This window comes from Rhinopithecus bieti, unplaced genomic scaffold (genome assembly GCF_001698545.2).
Source record: "Rhinopithecus bieti isolate Rb0 unplaced genomic scaffold, ASM169854v2 scaffold_26424, whole genome shotgun sequence".
Lineage (NCBI taxonomy): Eukaryota > Metazoa > Chordata > Mammalia > Primates > Cercopithecidae > Rhinopithecus > Rhinopithecus bieti.
This window is the reverse complement of record NW_016811744.1, coordinates 722,826-743,070: the sequence shown is the minus strand read 5'-3', so window position 1 is coordinate 743,070 and position 20,245 is coordinate 722,826. Positions and strand designations below refer to the sequence as shown.

The window sequence follows — 20,245 nt, the reverse complement described above, 5'->3', positions numbered from 1 at the left end:
GTCTCGCTCTGTCACCCAGGCTGGAGTGCTGTGGCACAATCTCGGCTCACTGCAAGCTCCGCCTCCCAGGTTCATGCCATTCTCCTGCCTCAGCCTCCCGAGTAACTGGGACTACAGGCGCCCGCCACCACGCCCGGCTAATTTTTTTTTTTTTTTTTTTTTTTTTTTTTTTTTTTTTTTTTTTTAGTAGAGACGGGGTTTCACCATGTTAGCCAGGATGGTCTCGGTCTCCTGACCTTGTGATCCGCCCGCCTCGGCCTCCCAAAGTGCTGGGATTGCAGGCGTAAGACACCATGCCCGGCCTATCAATTCCTTTAATCTGATTTTCCTTTTGTTTACTTTATCTGTGTATTGAGGTTTTGAGCATCTTGAGAGAAATGCTTTGCTCACTGATTTCCCATTTATTTTATTTATTTTTTTGAGAGAGGGTCTCGCTTGATAGCCCAGGCTGAAGTGCAGTGGTGCAATCATGGCTCACTGCAGCCTTGACCTCCTGGGCTCAAGCAATTCTCCCACCTCAGCCTCCTGAGTAGCTGGGACCTCAGGCACACGCCACCACAGCTGGCTAATATTTTATTTATTATTTTTTTTGTAGAGATGGGGTCTCACTATGTTGCCCAGGCTGGTTTCGAACTCCTTGGTTCAAGTGATCCTCCCACCTCAGCTTCCCAAAGTACTGGGATTACAGGCGTAAGCCACCATGCCCAGCCCCATTTACTTTATAGTAAGTGCCTTTATGGGTGTAAATGTTCCTCTGAGACAGCTTTGGCTATTAGTCATACTTTTAATATTTTGTACATTCATGGTTATTCATTTATAAATGGTCTGTAATGCAATGCAGATTTCCCCTTTGGCCCAAATGCTATTTACAGTAGCACTTTTCTCTTTCTGAACAGACAGAATATTTTGGTTTCCACTCTGTTTATTTCTCGTCTGCCTCAGCCTCATTTGCTAGGTGTTCCCTTGGGGTGCCTTAAGTCTGAACCACTCAAATATTTGTGTTTCTCCAAACACCCCTGACACTGTCCTGCTGGTCTCTCTATCTGGAATGTCTTTCCCTTCCTGGCCAGTTCCCCCTAGTGCATCAAAGAAATCCTGCCCTGTTGCCTTCAGAAAACAAAACAAAACCAAACCTATCAGTCTCTTTATGTTCCCAAAGACGCTGTTTATCTGGTTGTATTAAGCTGTTCTTTTGTCTCTTCTGCTAGATGGTAAGCTCCTTGGAAACTAAAAACTAATCACTTTTCTAACTTCAGACTAAGCACAAATTAGGTTCTCAAGAAACATTGAGTAATGAGTGATCCAGTATCCCCTTCCCAACATATTTTTGGTCATTGATACCATCATTCTGAGTAGTTACTAGGGAACACTTCACTGCAGTAACCAATACAGCAAAACATGAAATAGAGTTACATAGTAGAATTGTATTTCTTGCCCATATAATAGTCAAATGCAGTTCTTCATCAGCTGGGAGGTTCTCCTCCACACAGTCATTTAGGAATCCAGTGAACATGGCAGAGCTTCCTAGTTCTAGAGCCAAACCCATGTCCTCTTTCTCCACAGTGATGACAATGCTAGCAACAGCTGGCCAGCTGTTCTGTAGTTCTCAGCCTCCCTTGCAGTGAGATGTCTCCATGCAATTTCAGTGGAGCAACATATACCATTTCCATTTCCAGGTGTAGGCTCCTAAGAAGAGGATGGCTTCTTCACATTCTTTCTCACTTTTCTGTTGGTTAGCTGCAGATAATGATGCTAACCGTTAGGGGGTGGGTGGAGCCATAAAGTAGAAGAACCCTGGATTCCTAAATGACTGTGTGAAGTGTTCCCTAATTTCACATAATTAAGTGTTTCTTAATTTCCTGTTTGGGTTATTTGTTGCTAGTGTATAAAAAAATCCTGATTTTTGTGTGTTGTTATTTGTGTGCTGGAACTTTGCCGAATTAGCTTATTAGCTCGATTTGATCTCAAATATTAGCTCAAATATTTTTGTGGCTTATTTATGGTTATCTACATAAGATCATGTCATCTGAAATAAAGATAGTTTTATTTCCTTCTTTCTGTCTTAGTCCACTTGGGCTGCTGTAACAAAATGCCATAAATTGGAGGCTGAGAAGTCTGAGATCAAGGCACCAGCTAATTCACTGTCTGATGAAGTCCTGCTTTCTGGTTCATACATGGCACCTTCTAGCTGTGTCCTCACATGGTGGAAAAAGCAAGGTAGCTCTCTGGGATTCCGTTTGTTTGTTTGGTTTGGTTTTTGTTTGCTTGTTTGAGACAGAGTCTTACTCTGTCACCAGGCTGGAGTGCAGTGGCACAATCTCGGCTCATTGCAACCTCCGACTCCCTGGTTCAAACGATTCTTCTGCCTCAGCCTCTTGAGTAGCTGGGATTACAGGCACCTGTTACCACGCTCAGCTGATTTTTGTATTTTTAGTAGAGACAGAGTTTCACCATGTTGGCCAGGATGGTCTCGATCTCCTGATCTCATGATCTGCCCACCTTGTCCTCCCAAAGTGCTGGGATTACAGGCATGAGCTACCATGCCCGGCCTCTGGGATTCTTTTTATAAGGGCTCTTTTTCTTTTTATGTGGGCTCTACCCTCATGACCTAGTCACCTCCTAAGGCCCCACCTCTTAATATCACCACACAGCAGATTTAGTATATGAATTTTGAGGGGGACACAAAGAATTTTCTATAGCACTTTCCAATATGGATACCTTTTATTTATTTTTCTTCTCTAATTGCTTTGGTTAGAAATTTCTTCCCTAACTGCTCCACTACTATGTTGAAAGAAGTGGCAAAAGTAGGCATTCTTGTCTTGTTTCTATCTTAGGAAGAAAGTTTAAGTCTTTTGCCATTGAGTATGACATTAGCTACCCGGTTTTCATATATGACTTTTATCATGTTGAGGAAATTTTCTTCTTGTTTCGATGATGATAGTGTGTTGAGTTTTGTCAGATGCTTTTTCTGCATCAATCAATATGATCATGTAGTTTCTTTGTTTTATTCCATTGTTGTAGTATATTACATTAATTTTTGCATGTTGAACTATTCTTGTATTCCTGGGATAAATTTCACTTTTATATATAATCCATAACCATAACCTGAAGATATGCTGAAGAGGCTGGGTGCAATGGCTCATGCCAGTAATTCCAACACTCTGGGAGGCTGAAACCAGGAGTTTGAGAAAAGCCTGGGCAAGTAAGCAAGATCCCACCCCTACAAAAAAATTGAAAATTTTTTTGGACGTGGTAGCTCACGCCTGTAATCCCAGCACTTTGAGAGGCTGAGGCGGACAGATCACCTGAGGTCAGGAGTTCAAGACCAGCCTGACCAACAGAGAGAGACCCTGTCTCTACTGAAAATACAAAATTAGCCAGGCATGGTGGTGCATGCCTGTAATCCCAGCTACTCAGGAGGCTGAGGCAGGAAAGTCACTTGAACCCGGGAGATGGAGGTTGCAGTGAGCCAAGATCATGCCATTGCACTCCAGCCTGGGCAGCAAGAGCAAAGCTCCATCTGAAAGAAAGANGGCTCATGCCAGTAATTCCAACACTCTGGGAGGCTGAAACCAGGAGTTTGAGAAAAGCCTGGGCAAGTAAGCAAGATCCCACCCCTACAAAAAAATTGAAAATTTTTTTGGACGTGGTAGCTCACGCCTGTAATCCCAGCACTTTGAGAGGCTGAGGCGGACAGATCACCTGAGGTCAGGAGTTCAAGACCAGCCTGACCAACAGAGAGAGACCCTGTCTCTACTGAAAATACAAAATTAGCCAGGCATGGTGGTGCATGCCTGTAATCCCAGCTACTCAGGAGGCTGAGGCAGGAAAGTCACTTGAACCCGGGAGATGGAGGTTGCAGTGAGCCAAGATCATGCCATTGCACTCCAGCCTGGGCAGCAAGAGCAAAGCTCCATCTGAAAGAAAGAAAGAGAGAGAGAGGAGAGGAGAGGAGAGGAGAGGAGAGGAGAGGAGAGAAAAGAATCGGCGGGTCACGGTGGCTCACGCCTGTAATCCCAGCACTTTGGGAGGCCGAGGTGGGTGGATCACGAGGTCAGGAGATTGAGACCATCCTGGCAAACACGGTGAAACCCTGTCTCTACTAAAAATACAAAAAATAAAATTAGCCAGGCGTGGTGGTGGGCGCCTGTAGTCCCAGCTTCTCCAGAGGCTGAGGCAGGAGAATGGCGTGAACCCGGGAGGTGGCAGAGCTTGCAGTGAGCGGAGATAGTGCCACTGCGCTCCAGCCTGGGCGACAGAGGAATACTCCGTCAAGAAGGAAGGGAGGGAGGGAGGACGGAAGAAAGGAAGGAAGGAAGGAAGGAAGGAAGGAGGGAGGGAGGGAAAGAAGGAAGGAAGGAAGGAAATTAGCTCGATGTGGTGGTTGTGTACCTTTAGTCCTAGCTATTCAGGAGGCTGAGGCAGGAGGATTGTTTGAGCCCAGAAGATTGAGGCTGCAGTGAGCCATGATTGCACCACTGCACTCCAGCCTGAGCAACAGAGTAAGACCTCATCTCTAAAAACAAATGTTTTTTTTTGAGCTGGAGTCTCGCTCTGTCGCCTGGGCTGGAGTGCAGTGGCCCGATCTTGGCTCACTGCAAGCTCCACCTCCCGGGTTCACGCCATTCTCCTGCCTCAGCCTCCCGAGTAACTGGGACTACAGGTGCCCGCCACCTCACCCAGCTAGTTTTTTGTATTTTTTAGTAGAGACGGGGTTTCACCGTGTTAGTCAGGATGGTCTCAATCTCCCGACCTTGTGATCCACCCGTCTCGGCCTCCCAAAGTGCTGGGATTACAGGCGTGAGCCACCACACCCAGCCTAAAAACCAATTTTTTAATACTGAAGAATTTCATTTGCTGGTATTTTGTTGAGGATTTTGCATCTACATTCACAAGAAATATTACTCTGTAGTTTCTTTTCCTGTAGGTAGCATCTTTGTCTGGCTTCAGTATCAAGGCAATGCTGGCCTCATGAAATGAATCAGGAAGTGTTACTTCCTCTGTTATTTTTTTGAAATAATTTGAGAGAATTGGTGTTAATTCTTCTTTAAATGGTTGGTAGAATTACCAGTGTAGACATCTGGTCCCGGGATTTTCTTTGTTGGTGGGTTTTTTAGTACTAATTCCATTTCCTTATTTGTTATTAGTCTAATGAGATTTTCTGTTTCTTCCTGAGTTAGTTGTAGTAGCTCCTGTGTGGAATTTTTCCATTTCATCTAAGTTATCCAAGTTTACCTAAGTTAAATTCCATTTTATCTAACTTGTCTAAGTCAACAAACAATACTAAATTGTTCATAGTATTCTCTCATAATCCTTTTTTTCTGTAAAGTCAGTAATAACGTTCACTCTTTCATTTTTTCATTCCTGATTTTGATAATCTGAGTTCTCTCTCTCCCTCTCCCTGCAATTGAGAGTCGTTTAAAAGTGTCTTGTTTAAATTTTATATATCTGTGAGTTTTCCAGTTTTCCCTTTGTTATTCACTTCTGGTTTTATTTCATGTGATCCAAAACGATACTTTATATGATTTCAAATTTTTAAAATTTACTAAGACTTGTTTTATCCCTAAAATATCCTTGAGAATTCCTATGCACATTTGAGAAAAATGCACATTCTGCTGTTGTTGGACAGAGTGTTCTGTATATGTCTGTTAGGTCTAATTGGTTTAGAGTACTGTTCTAGTTCTCTCTTTCCTTATTGATCTTCTGTCTAGTTGTTTAATCCATTATTCAAAGTAGTGGCCAGTCACGGTGGCTCACACCTGTAATCCCAGCACATTGGGAGGCCAAGGAGGGTGGATCACAATGTCAGGAGTTTAAGACCAGCCTGGCCAACGTGGTGAAACTCCGTCTCTACCAAAAATACAAAAAAATTAGCCAGACACGGTGGCGCATGCCTGTAATCCCAGCTACTCAGGAGGTTGGGGCAGGAGAATCACTTGAACCCAGGAGGCGGAGGTTGCAGTGAGTTCAGATCGCGCCATTGCACTGCAGCCTGGGCAACAGAGCAAGATGCTGTCTCGAGAAAAAACAAAAACAAACAAATAGAAAAAAAAAAACAAAGTAGTGTACCAAAGTCTCCAGCTACTATTGTAGAACTCTCTATTTCTCCCTTCAATTTTGCAAAATTTTGTTTCATGTATTTTGGTGTTCTGTTGTTTATAATTTTTATATCTTCTTAATAGATCAAAACTTTTATCAACATATAATGTTCTTTGTCTCTTGAGACCTTTTATTTTATTTTATTTTTTTACTTAAAATCTATTTGGGCTGATAATACAGCCACCACAACGCTCATTTTGGTTGTTATTTTTATAGAATATCTTCTTCCATCCTACTTTCAAATTCTTCTATCTTTATATCTAAAGTGAGCCTCTTGTAGATAGCATACAGGTGGATAATGTTCTCTTTATTCACTCTGCCAATCTCCGCCTTTTAATTGGAGTTTAATCTATTTATATATAAAATAATTACTGATTAGGAAGGACTTCCACCACTGAGCTATTTGTTTCTGTGTGTCTTACACATTTTTAAGTTTCTCAATTCGTCCATTACTGAATTCTTTTTTTAATTCTTGATTTGGTGTGTGTGTTGTTACATTTTGATTATTTTCTCCTTTTGATAGTGACAGGAGGCAACCAAATGCCTGGCAGATAAGAGCCTGTCCCCCATGAAACTCCATCTTCGAGCCAAAAAATAGCCTCAAGGCTAAAAGACCAGACTGCTGGTCCCAGATGAAACCCACAATCCAGAGTGAGAACTTCCATTCCTGTTTGCCTGCCCTCTGAATAATCCCTTTTAACCAATCAAATGTTGCCTTTTCCAATACTACCTATGGCCTGCCCCTCCCCATTCTGAGCTCATAAAACCCTGGAATCAGCCACACTGGGGGCACTTTGCCAACTTCAGGTAGGGGGACCACCTCTCTATCCCCTCTCTGCTGAAAGCTGTTTTCAACACTCAGTGAAATTCTCACCTTGCTCTCTCTTCGATTGTCAGTGTATCCTCATTCTTCTTGGGTACAGGACAAGAACTTGGGAACCAGTGCACAAACCAGACTTGGTCTGGGCAGCACGGGTGGGTGGGCCATCTCCTGCAGCAGGTAGCATGGCCAAGTGAGGCCTGGGCGGGGCATCACTGAGGTCCCCAGCTTGCAAAGTGACCAAGGAAAACTCCTGTGTCACTTTCCTTTTCTTATATTTTTCAGTTATTTTCCCAGTGATTGCCTAGGGGATGGTAATTAACATCTTACACTTATAAGAAGCTAGTTTGAATAATAGTTCCAATAGTATATGAACACTATACTCCTATACATCTCCATCCTACTTCCTTTATATTGTTATTCCCACAAATTGTGTTTTTATACATTATATCCTCACTAACATAAACTTATAATTATTTTCCACATTTGCCTTTTAAATCATATAGGAAACTGAGAATCACAAACAAAAACTACATTCATATTCACTGTTATATTTACCTATGTAGTGACATTTAACAGTGTACTTTTATGTCTTCAGATGTCTTTGAATTACTACTTAGTGTCTTTTCAGTTTAGCCTCGATGTTTTCCTTTAGCATTTCTTACAGGGCAGGCTTGCTGGTAATTAATTCCCTTTGGTTTTTTTTATCTGAAATGTGTAATTTCTTTTTTATTCTTGAAGAATAGTTTTGCTGGTTTTAAGATTCTTAGTTAATAGTTTTTTTTCTTTCAGCACTTCAATTATTATTAAAGTGTTTTTATTATTATTATTATTTTGAGATGGAGTCTCCTTCTGTCACTCAGGCTGGATTGCAGTGGCGCAATCTCTGCTCACTGCAACCTCCACCTCCCAGGTTCAAGCAATTCTCCTGCCTCAGCCTCCCGAGTTAGCTGGGATTACAGGTGCCCGCCACCATGCCCGGCTAATTTTTGTATTTGTAGTAGAGATGGGGTTTCACCATGTTGGTCAGGCTGGTCTCGAACTCCTGCCCTCAAGTGATACACTCACCTTGGCCTCCCAAAGTGCTGGGATTACAGGCATGAGCTACCGTGCCCGGCCTAAAATGTAATTATTATTACAGCTGCCATTTGGCCTCCTTGGTTAAATGAGAAATCATCTGTTAAACTTATTGCAAATCCTTGGTATGTATGCTATGTGTTATTTCTCTCTTGCTGCTTCCAAGATTCTCTCTCTGTCTTTGTCTTTTGACAATTTGACTATAATGTGTTTCAGTGTGGATTTCTTAGAGTTTATCCCACTTGGATTTCATTGAGCTTCTTGGATGTGTGTGTTTGTCTTTCAACAAATCTGGGAAATTATTTCACCTTTTCTCAAATATATTTTTCTTCCCCTTTCCATCTCTCTTCTTCTGGAGCTCCCATATACTTACAGTGGTATGTTTGATGGTATCCTACTGGTCTCTTGGGTTCTGTTCATTTTTCTTCTTTCTTTTTTTCTGCTATGCAGACTGGATAACTTCAATTGCCTTTTCTTCAAGTTCACTGATTCTTTCTTCTGCCTGCTGAAATTGGCCATTTAACCCCTCCAGTGACTTTTTCATTTCAGTATTGTACTTTTCAGATCCAGAATTTCTACTTGATTCCTCTTTAATAAATTATCTTTATTGTCATTCCCCATCTGTTCATACATTGCTCTCCCAATTTCCTGTAGTTCTTAGTCCATGGTTTTCTTTAGTTCATTAGGCATATTTAAGACAGTTGACTTAATGTCTTTGACTAGTAATTCCAATGTCTAAAATTCCTTATGGACAGCTTCTTTTAAATTATTTTTGTCCTGTTATAGAGCCATATCTTCCTCGTTATTTGCTTTGTAATACTTTGTTGAAAACTTAACATTTTGAGTAGTATAATGTGGTAATTCTGGAAGCCAGATTCTCCCCCTCCTTTGAGATTGGTTTTGTTGTTTGTTGAGGGCTGCAGTTGTCCATTCGTATAGTGACTTTTCCAAACTATTGTTGCAAAGTATGTATTCTCCACTGTGTCTGGTCATTGATGTTTCTGTTCTGGTGTCTCTGCAGTCAGCCTATGACCTGGAAGTATTCCTTAAATGCCTAGATTTTTTTAAACCCAAGAAACAAAAAACCTAGCATGTACCTTTTTAAAAATCTTCTGATAGATGCCACCTGGAAAGCTGCTGCTGCCTGAAGGGGCGGAAACAAAGGCAAGCTCTACTCTGAGCCCTCAGGGAACCACCAGATAAACAAAAGAAATTTGATTCTCCAAATTTCTGGAAGACAAGGTCCTTTCTGCCCACTCCGGCTCCAGCCAGCAGCTCTAGGAACACAATTACTGTTCCCATGGCCACAGGAATGTTGAAGAATGCAGGATGGTAGCTGGTTTGCCACACCACTCACTTATGAGCCATCAGCATGCCTCTCCCTTCATCGAGCACTCCCATGGTTGCTGTAAGTGTCCAATCAGGTTCCAGAATTCTGAAATAGTTGACTCTTACAGGATTTTTTTATCTCCTAACTTAATGATTGTCTAGATCGAGGAACCAATTCCTGAAGTTTCCTATTTTTGCCAGTTTCATGACATCATTCCCTAATAACTCTCTTTTCAGACAAAAAGTTTCATTGACTTACTGTAGGACTAGCATCAAAGAGACTATGCCACCTAGTCTGTCTCCTTAAAACACCGAAATAATCAGTACGCATTCAGGTAGGAGTTTGGCATTAGATCTGCCATAAATCAAGAGCTGGGGACAGCCCATGTCTTAAACTCTGACCCAAGGGCTAAAATATTCTTTGGTAGCAACAACAGCTACAAACTATTGAACAACTTGTATGTGCCAAGAGCCTTATCTGCATGATCCCATTGAATCCTCTCAACAGCTCTGTGAGGTAGTAGAATTGTTGCCTGCCCCTTACTGAGGCCTAGAAACATTAAGGAATTTGCCCAAGGCCCTAGAGCTAGTGAGTGGCAAAGCCAGTCTTCAGACTGAGGCTGGAGATCCTACAGTTCTGTGTTATCCTGTCTCTCAGCACGGAATCTTGGATGATTCTCCTACTCCCTCACTAGGCAATGCACAGGACTACTCCCTGCACCCTTACTCATGCTCTGCCCTTCTTCCCCAACAGTGCTAGCTTTAGGCTTTATCCCCGACACCCAGCCCAGGCTCCGTTCCATCTGTTGACAGAGGCAAACACTGGGACAAAACCGACCTCTGTGGCTACCACTGTGTCCACCTCCACCAGCTTCAGCTGAAGCCTCTGAACATCTCCAGCATGGAAGAAGCCCCAAAGGACATTTCCTGTCCCCCAGCATATGCTTGACCCTGAAGCCCTCCCCATCTAGTCGAGAAGACCAAACTGTTAACAATCCCGGAGTCAGAGTGAACCATGGGAGAATCTTAGCCAAGTCGCTCATAGCTGTTGCATCCTAGTAAGTTCCTTAACTCCCATGGGCTTCAGTTTCCCTGCATATAAAATGACAGCCTTCAGCTCACAGGCCAGTTGCAATCCATCTAAAGGGTCTAGCACATCCCCTGGCATGTGGAAGCCACATGTGGTCGTTTGATCCTGGCATGCCCTACTGTCTCTCGGCTCCTCTCCCCTTACCTCTTTCCCTGACATCCTGGCTATCACCCACTGCCTAACACCCTCCCACTCACCAAGCCCTTAGCCTGCCCCTTAGCACGAGAGCACAGCCAGTCTCAAGTCTACCTTGCTGTAAGCAAACACTTGCAACATCATGCTGACCTCCAGGCCCTGTTGCATCAGCGTGCCCACACTTGGTTCCCAGCTGGTACCGAGGGTATCAGGGAACAGGCCAGTGGTGGAAGGGCGGACACTTTGTGTTCCCTGGCTTCCTGGCTCCCAATATCTTTCCCAATGGCATATGGGGTCTAGCAGATTGGCTCATTTAACTGTGAACCTCTATCCTTTAGAATCTGGGTCTTCGGGCTTGCTTCTGTGCAAAATGGCAGATAAGGCTCAACCTTTCTTTTTTTAACTTCATTGTTAAACGTTATTCCATTAATACACATTTACTGCAGAAAATGTAGGAAATACAGATAAGCAAAAAGGAAAATAAATTAAAATCACTCATACCACCATCAGCAAGATAATTACTGTTACCATTTTGGTATATTTCCTCCAAATACATATATTATCTATATCATATTATGACAAAAATGGATCATACTATGTTTCCTATGTTTCCCCTGTGTTAGTCATCTATTGCTGTATAACAAACTGCCTCAAAACTTAGTGGCTTCACCTTTCCATGTATTATGATGACAAGAATGTGATATAACACTGTCCTATATCTGGACCATATGCTAAAAGATAGAAAATGGTTTCTAAACTTATTTGTCCTGTAATAGCAAAATTTTATTTCATAAAATGTTTTTTTAAAAAAAACATAGTAGCTTGAAACAACCAACCTTTGTTATCTCACACAGTTTCTGTAGGTCAGGAATTCAGAAGCAGCCTAGCTGGGTGGTCTGGCTTGGTGTCTCTCCTGAGGCTGCAGTCAAGGTGTTAGCTGGGGCTGCATCACCTGAAGGCTTGACTGGGACTGGAGGAGCTGCTTCCAAAGTGGTTCACTCACATGGCTGGCAAGTTGGAGCTGCCTATTGGCAAGAGGCCCCACTTCTTCTCAATGGATCTTCCCAGAGTTCTTGTAGGCATCCTCATAGCATAGCAGTTGGCTTTCCCCAGAAGGAACAGTCCAGGAGAGGACAAGGCAGAAGCCACAGTGTCTTTCTGGCTTAGGCTCTGAAGTCATACTCCACCATTTCTGCATTATCATATTAGTTACACAGGCTAGACCTATTCTGCATGGGAAGGGACTATACCATGGGGTGAATACCAGAAGCAGGGCTAATTGAAGGCCAGCTTCAAGGGTGGTTACACATTCCCTTTCAACAGTATGTCATGAATATCTTTCCATGCCAACAGGAGCAGATGAATCTTAACATTTTTAATGACCACATATAAGTGTAGCATAATTTGTTTAACCAACCTCCTGCAGTTGGATATGTGGGTTGTGTCTCATTTTTTGATACTAGAATTAATCATTTTGAATATCCATCACCAAACTTGTCATATTATTTTCTTGTGATGAATGAAAAAGAAAATCAAGTCATGCCTGTCAATCAGAAGCCTGAGCAACTAAGAAATGGGGATACCACTGGGACATAGAGCAGGGTCCCTTCTGACTCTGCTCTTCTCTTTCTCTCCCCATTAAATGGAGAGTTCACTATCTACTGAGACATCCTAGCCCACACCTGCACAGTTCTGTCTTTTCAGAAAGTTCTAAGCAGAAACAATGTTCATCCATCCTCCTCGGGATAGCCCTTGAGCTACTGAAGATTCTAAGCACGTTCTGGACATCCTCCATGAATCTTCATCTCTGATTCCCTCCCCTTCTTGGTCCCTCTTCTCTGGACAGGTTCTGGACAGGCTTGCCCTTCCAAAATTCCTGGAAAGCAGGAGGAACTGTTCCTGCTACACTGACCCTCAACTTCAATGCAGTGCAGACCTGTTGGTGTCACCCCTTATCCTGAAGACGGGGCATTGAGACAGGACAAGGGTGGGTGCCCAGGAGGGCTGGCATGAGTCATGAGAATCTAGTCCTGGAGAATTAGACAGTGTGGGGAAGTAGGGGTGTTGGGTCCCTTTCTGGCCTCACAGATGCCAATGAGTATCAGCAGGTGGCCCCCAGAAAGGAACTCTAGGTGATGCCTGTGGCTCTAAATACAGGCTAGAGAGGGCACTTGCAGTTCAGCCAACCCAGAAAGGGGGCCCACTTGCCTCAGATTCAGCCTTTGTACACATCCTCAGCCTTTCTTGAGAACTGAATTTAGATTCTCCTCCCCTGTGCTGTGTGCTTGGCCCAGGAGAAGGGCAAGTCTCGCTGGGTAGCTGCTTCTTGGCCTGGCTGAACCAGAAGAACGCCCCAGTGCCACTCCAAACCTGGGTGTGAGCCCTGTCCCCATGAGCAAACAGTAGCTCAGAGCTGGGGCTGTGGGGTCAGTGGCCTGTCACATGAGGTCTGATGAGGCCACCTCTGCTCTTTTTTGGGAAAGGGATCAATTGTATCAAGGGCTTTCTTGGGAGTGATCATTCTGGCCCACTTGCCAGCTCCAGCTAATTTTAGCAGGCTTTGGCAGGTGCCAGCAAGTACATGGCATGTGGATGTCACTCCCAGGTGAGCCCAAGGAGGGGTCTGGGCCAGAGCCCGGGAGTCATGGTCTATGCCCACGGAGGCACCCAGAGCAAGCCGGAGGCCTGGACTTTGCAGTCACAAAATTAAGAATGATAGCTCCAGTTTTTTGTTTGTTTTTGGTCAATTGGCCGCCTTCCTCCACTACCCCTTCCCCAAGTGCCATACAGACCCCTGGATTGTATGAAATGCAAATCAAACCTCTCTGCAGATGAAAATCCACTGGGGATCCCCTTGCCTCCAAGAGCAAGTCCAGACCTGCACCGGTGAGGGCCAGGCCCCCTTAGGACCCCCTCCTTGTCCGAAGGCATTTCAATAAGTGTTCTGTCCCCAAGGCAGCCTGGTGACTTTCTGCCCGCACAAGGCTGAGGAGTGGAAGGTGGGTAGGCTGGCTCTGCACACCCCCTCCTGCTGGGCAGCAATCCTAACCCCATGTTCACAGAGTGTGGCCAGCTGCCCCATGGCTCTCTCCCCATGGCCCTGTCAACTCTTACCCCACATGGGCCTCCCCTCCCTTTCTGGCCCTGCCTCTGACCCCATGGCAGGGGCAGAGTATTTCAGCAGCTGCCAGGCTGAGCCCGTTCAGTGCAGAAGCCCTGGGCTGCCAGCCTCAGGCAGCTCTCCATCCAGGCAGCGATTGCTGCCACAGGGGGGGCCTTATGCTCCAAGGCTACAGCATGTGCTAGGCCTCGGCAGGCAGGAGCATCTCTGCTTCCCAAAGCATCTACCTCTTAGTCCCTCGGAGAGATGGTGATGGATGCCACGAGGAGCCAGGCCCAGAGAGCCTTGACTCTGGTAAAGGTCACACCAAAGTTAGGGACTTTGCATTGGGAGAACAGCCCCCAGCGCAGGGCCCTTGGTTTTGCAGATTACCAAAACCAAGGCTGGGGGCAGGGAAGGCAAGCAGGCTCTGGGCACCTTGGAAGGAGGCACACGGGCCTCAGGCGTCCTGGCTAGGGCAGCTGTGCCTGCCACTGCCCCCCCCCCCGCCCACCACCCCTCCTCACTGTGGCTGCCCACTGTCCAGAGTCTCGAGGGGTTCTAGGGTACTTGCTCCTGGAGCTAACAGTGACCCAGGACACTGGTGTCTGGGGCTTGGCCTGAGGCTTTTATGGGGGGAGCTGGCTGGCTGCCCAGGGCTGTCTGGCTGTCTGGGGGCTCTGCATGGCATTTCCAGGGGTTGGTGGATCAGGGATTTGGTCCCTCTGGAGAATGTGGGCACCAGCCTGAGGTCGCTCACTTCTGTGGACTTAGCCACCTGAGGGTCCGGGACTGGGGGTGACCAGGCTACAGCTGGGCATGTGGCACTGGGATGGGCTCTGGAGCCCCCAGGCCTGCAGCGCTTGCCCAGGCCCTTCCCTGGCCCTTGGCCGTGTCCTCGGGGACCCACAGCTCCTCCACCCGGCCCTCCCAGTGCTGGAATAGACAGCTCCTCAGTCCACATCTGCCAAAGGCGGCCCTAGAAGGCATCCTGCCTTTTGTACTGCGTTCTGGAGGTGGGGCCACAATGCACTGCTCGCTGCATAAAAGGGACAGCATCCTGCTCCTGGCAGCCCTGCCCAACCAGCTCTGCCTCTCCCCCTGCTATCCAACCTGTACACCCTGGTGACCATGTCCAGGCTGCACATCTACCTCTCCAGCCAGACTCTCCTCTGAACTCTGGCCTCACATGGCCAACTGCTACTTGGAACAAATTGCCCCTTGGCTGGCAGATGTGTTAACATGCCCAGACCAAGATCCTGACTCCCACAACCCAACTCCCAGGTCAGGTGGAACCTCTTCTTCCCAGGCCCTTCTGTTCCTCTCCTCAGCCCCTCCCACCTCCCTTCAGAGTAAGTCTAGACTTTTACCCCTCTCACCAAGCCTGCACCCACCATCCCTGCGCAGGGGTTGTTAGGACAGCCTGACTCCCTGCTTCCACCCTGCCCCAAGATGCCCCCGCTCTGCAGCCCGGTGCCTCCAGGCTTCTCACCTCCTGCTGCTCACAGCTCAGCCTCCCTCCCTCCCTCCCCATCTCTGCTCCAGCCTCAGTGCAGGTCCCCTGCCCCCGTTTTCTGACAGGAGCTGCCCGACCTCGTCCCTGCTTCATCTGTCCCCATTCCTTCACCCCCCAACCTGTCCCCAGTTTGACTGAGATTCTTTCCTGCAGATCCCCACCCTTCAGAGGAGTTGGTCCTGCTGTCAACTCTGCTTCTGTGCCCCACGCCGCACCTGGCATTCAGTGGGCATCTTTTGAAGAGATGAGGGTCAGATGCCCTGCAGGGAGTGTGGGGCGTCCTCAGGCGAAAAAAGTTGTACATTTGACGGTGAGCCCCGATTATGTGTCCTGTGACCTCTCGGGTGAGGTCAGTAAGAGAAACCTCTGCAAGCCGGCTGGGGCTGCCTCCCAGAGGCTGCCAGGGGGAAGGACAGGCTCTGCCTGTGCCCCAGGCTACACCTGGGGGGCCAGGAGGCTTCTCGGGGCTCTCCAGGTATCAGCACATTTCCTAGGCTGCTTGGGAAAGCCCTGTAAGCTTGCATAGACACCCAGCAAGAGGCTAGCCAGAGAGACACTTGTAGCTGGAATCTGGGCACAAGTAACAGCTCGGTGCTGGGCCTGAAGTCAGGCAGGATGCAGCCTGACTGGGTGAGAGGAAAGTTTGGAGCCAGTGCCTGGGTTCAAACCCCTCCATGGCCCGTGGTTCTGTGGGCCTGGGGAAGGGTTTGTACCTCTGTGTCCAGTTTCCTTTCTTATAAAAAATGGAGATAATAAACATACCCATGTCCCCGAGTGGCTGTACCAATAATAGGGAAGCATGCCCAGAGCAGGTCTGGCACACAGGAAGTGTGCATCAGCCTCAGTCCCTGCCATTGGGCTTGTCCTGGGTGTCTGTGAGGCAGACCTCTACCCCACAACGTGACCCCCAGGCTTGTGAGACCAAGCTGGGTCAGGGCTTCCTCCTCTAGGATTGCATGCTTACCAAGTGCCAGGAGGGGGACTTCTGCAGGCCCAGGTGCATCCTGAGGAAGGGTCTTGCTCCCACCAAGAACAAGGCTCACCTTTGGAGGATGCTCCCCATGTAAGAGGTGAACCCCCAGGTCTACTGGTGACTACAGCCTCAGAACCTGACAGCATCTATCCTCCAACCCATGCCCACTGGGAAGTGTGTGAGGGGTCCTCATAGGTCCTGCAAGTGGACAATGCAGGGACCCTGCAGCATCTGGCTAGGGCAGGGCCCAGATGAGAGCCCTGGGCCAGGAGACCCTGGCCGGTTCTGCCACTGTGGGGAGACAAGCTCCCCACCCCATGTCCCCCGCTTCCCTGCAGCCCCACAGAGAATGCAGACCTACTTTTACAGAAATCCAGATTTTTGTGTAAAAGTGTCTCTATTTTAAATAGATTTTAAGTGGTGGCAGCAAATTTAAGCTTTTGAGAATATTATACAGGACAAATCAGATTCGCAGGCCAGATGTCACTTTATTTACAGAAATGGAATCAGGTCCTACCTCAGGTCCCATCTCACGTTTTCACTTATGCCTATGTGTCTCCTTCACGGGAAAGGCCACAGGAGGCCCTACAGTAAGCATCCTGGAGTTGATTTAAAGTCCCTGACGGTGAATATGGGGGTCCTCACTGTTGCAGCAAGGGGACACATCCCTGTGTATCTTAGAAATGCCTGCAGCCCTTTTGCTGCAGAACAGATTCTTAGGAGAGAAACTGTCAGATCAAAGTTAAACTTAGAGAAACTCCAAATTGCCCTCTGAACAGATGGTATCAGTTTGACATCACACAATGCCGGGATTCCTCGGGGAGAACTTTCTGGCCTAGAAGGCAGTAGAGCCGGGACTTCACCCAGTCAGTGGCAGGGCCACACACAGGCCTTGATACAGAGGGGGAAGACTTGGGCCTCCTCGACACCCTATGGGGCCCAGCCTCCCAACATGTGATAAGAGAAACAGCAGCCACCTTGTACCTCGCTCTCCCTTTTCTCCAAGGGCTGGGCCAGTTCTCCCCACAGCCCTGCAAGAGAGGATCACTCAAGGGCCCTAACTGTCTCACAATACAGCCACACTCTGATCAGCTGCCTGGGCACAGGCTCCATGTCATTGTCCTCTGCCAAGACCTCAGACTGAAATGTTGGCTCCTCCTATGAAGAACCTGGGGCCAAAGGACCAGAGTCCAGGTCTGTGGCCGCCAGGATGGGCCACTTGGAGAGAGGCACAAGGGTGGTACCAGGCAGGTGTGAGGGCTGGACCTTTGCAAGAGCAGCATCATTTTTGTTGAGAGCCTGCAGGTATCTTATAATTGGGTCCCTCTGAACAATCTTGTCTGGCAGGAGATGCCAGGCAGGCTCCCCAGGACTTCCTGCCAGTAGCCACTGTGTGCGTGGATTTGGGTGCTGGCCTCATCACAGTGTACTGGCTGTCTGTGCCTGCATAAATGACTTCTGTAAGCCTTTCTTCATCTGCAAGATGGGTGCTGCTGGCACCTCCTCCCCAGTGCTGTGGTGACAGGGCATAGTGTGTGAGGCTGCTATGTGAGGCACCTAATGCAGGGCCTGGCATATGGGGGAATTCAGCAAATGGCAGATGCCTTCACAGTTAGTTCCTGGCATTCTCTACATTGGTGGGTGTAGGAAAGAAAGACAGAGGAGGCAAAGGTTGTAGCTGTGGGACATTGAGGACAGCCTGGATTGTTCCACAGAGCCCTGAGGACATCTCCAGGGGTGTGCTCCGCAGGGGCAGTTGGATTGGAGGGCTGGGGGTCGGGGAGGGCGTGCACTCCCACCCATTCTCGGAGCCTCGGAACAGTGCCTGCTCAGCCAACATGGGTGTTGATTCTGTGTCTTTTGTCACAGACTTTATCAGCCCCATCCCTTTCTGACCTTGCCTGAGTTTAAAATTCACATGTGGGTCCTCATTACGAGACATGGTTCTTAACTAAAGATCTGTATCTATTGGGAATGCTTTGGGCTACAGGAAGCCAAACACCTGACTCACGGTGGCATAAGTGGTTTCTGTCTGCTCCCATAAGCCACACGTGGAGGGTGAATCTGGCATTACTGTCTCCTCCCTACGTTCGCAGTATAACCTCCGGGCTTGTTTCTTCATCGTTGCAGGGTAGCTATCACAGCGCTGGTTATCACATCGTTACACAGCTGTGTCTACAAATTTAGGGGGACACTGAAGCTCCTCCTCCTGCTAAAATCAGGCTTTCCTTCACCTGTCATTGGCCAGAACTGGGTGACATGCCCAACTCTAACCAATCATCAGTAAGAGGAGTAGAGAATTGCTGTGCCTACCTTAGACTAATCATGGCGCAATGTGCTCCCCACACCAACAAAATCTGAGTTCTAAAAACTGAGGAAGAAGAGGAAAATCGCCATGTTGCCTCCTGTCTGGGATTCAGATCATCTCCAACCCCCTGAGCTTATGCGTAAGACTGTGGGCAAAAGTGTGTGAGTTTTTGTGGAATGGATCCACAGCTTTTATCAGAGCATCTTTCCTTTTCTTTTGATTCAAGATGAAAATATCCTTATGATTATTTTTCTCACCACTGCCCAGAGATAACCAGCACATTAACATGGCCTTTACTCCATGAATAGCACTAAGGTGCCCAGGGGACAGACACATAGCTGTCCACACACCAGCTTGCTGGGTATGCATAGGCAGAGTCACATCTGCATTCACAGTCTATCCTCACACTGCCGTGTGGAGAGCCAGCAGCCACACCATGGGCCGTCCATGCTCACGGGAGTGGTAGTATCGGATCTGAGCTTCGTGTGCCCAGGCGTCTCTCATGTCAGTGCGTAGGGACCCTCTTCCTTCTGTGGCCCAGTGTGCCCATGCCACAGATGGCTTCAGTCAGCAGACACCTCCTTCTAGACACTCACGCTCACTCCTGGCTGGCACTTAGCACACCTGTGCAGACTGGCCCATTTATTTTCTGGTGTAAATCCCAGAAGTAGGAGGACTGGGTCTCTCTGACAGCAATGCCAGCTGCCTGGCGCCCTCCAGACAGGCGGCTCAAACCCCATCTCGCCAGCTCTCCCTGTTAGTCCCTCCTTTCCCTGGTGGCTCTGACCTGAGGGACGAAGCAGGGTGCTACAGGACGCTGTGCCACAGGGATATCGTCAGGGACAGAAGCCACTCTGCCCTCTGCTGCTCACCCCTCCAACACGCCCCGGGCTGCATTTGTTGAGTGGCTAGTCCCAGACTCTGCTCTTCTGACTGGCCAGCTGGTTTTACCTATAGTAAAGTTTGAGATGATGGGTCATCCTGAACTCGGGGTCAGAGGACAGAAGGAGGCCAGTGGCGTGTGGGGGAGATGGCCCGTGAGGCCCTCGGCGTGTGGGTGCCTGGTGACAGCCCCACCCTGAGTCCCCAGCCCTACTGCTCCCATCCCCCTCCTTGTGCAGGTAGAGCAGATCCTGGCAGAGTTCCAGCTGCAGGAGGAGGACCTGAAGAAGGTGATGAGACGGATGCAGAAGGAGATGGACCGTGGCCTGAGGTTGGAGACCCATGAAGAGGCCAGTGTGAAGATGCTGCCCACCTACGTGCGCTCCACCCCAGAAGGCTCAGGTACCACATGGGAACCGGCTCCTCATCCAGAAGCAGCTGTAGGCTCAGTGCTAGCTGGGAAAAGAACCCCAGGCACTCCCAGACTCACAGCCAGTCCAAGACAAAATCTCCTGGGGAGCAATGAAGTCCTCGAATTGTGAGGCCAGTTCTCACCCTTGGCGCCTCTGGTCCGGCCCTGGGGCACTCACGCTCACCCTGGAGCTGGCAAACCTCAGGAAAACTGACTTTTAAATCTCACTCCTGGCCAAGTGCAGTGGCTCACCCCTGTAATTTCAACACTTTGGAGGCTGAGGCAGGCGGATCACGAGGTCAGGAGTTTGAGACCAGCCTGCCCAACATGGTGAAATCCCGTCTCTACTAAACATACAAAATTATACAGGCATGGTGGTGCATGTCTGTAGTCCCAGCTACTCAGGAGGCTGAGGCACGAGAATTGCTTGAACCCGGGAGGCCGAGGTTGCAGTGAGCCAAAATCACGTCACTGCACTCCAGCCTGGGTGACAGAGTGAGACTC

The 20,245-nt window shown here is 47.8% G+C and overlaps 1 protein-coding gene across 2 annotated transcripts in view; it reads left to right on the top strand.

Moving 5' to 3' along the window:
* Positions 1–20,245, top strand: part of GCK (glucokinase) — a 47,981-nt gene that overhangs the window by 18,060 nt on the left and 9,676 nt on the right. For both annotated transcript variants that reach the window (XM_017894943.1, XM_017894942.1), the window contains one exon: positions 19,569–19,731. In XM_017894943.1, the coding sequence (XP_017750432.1) occupies positions 19,569–19,731 (163 nt within the window). The remainder of the gene's footprint in view (positions 1–19,568; positions 19,732–20,245) is intronic.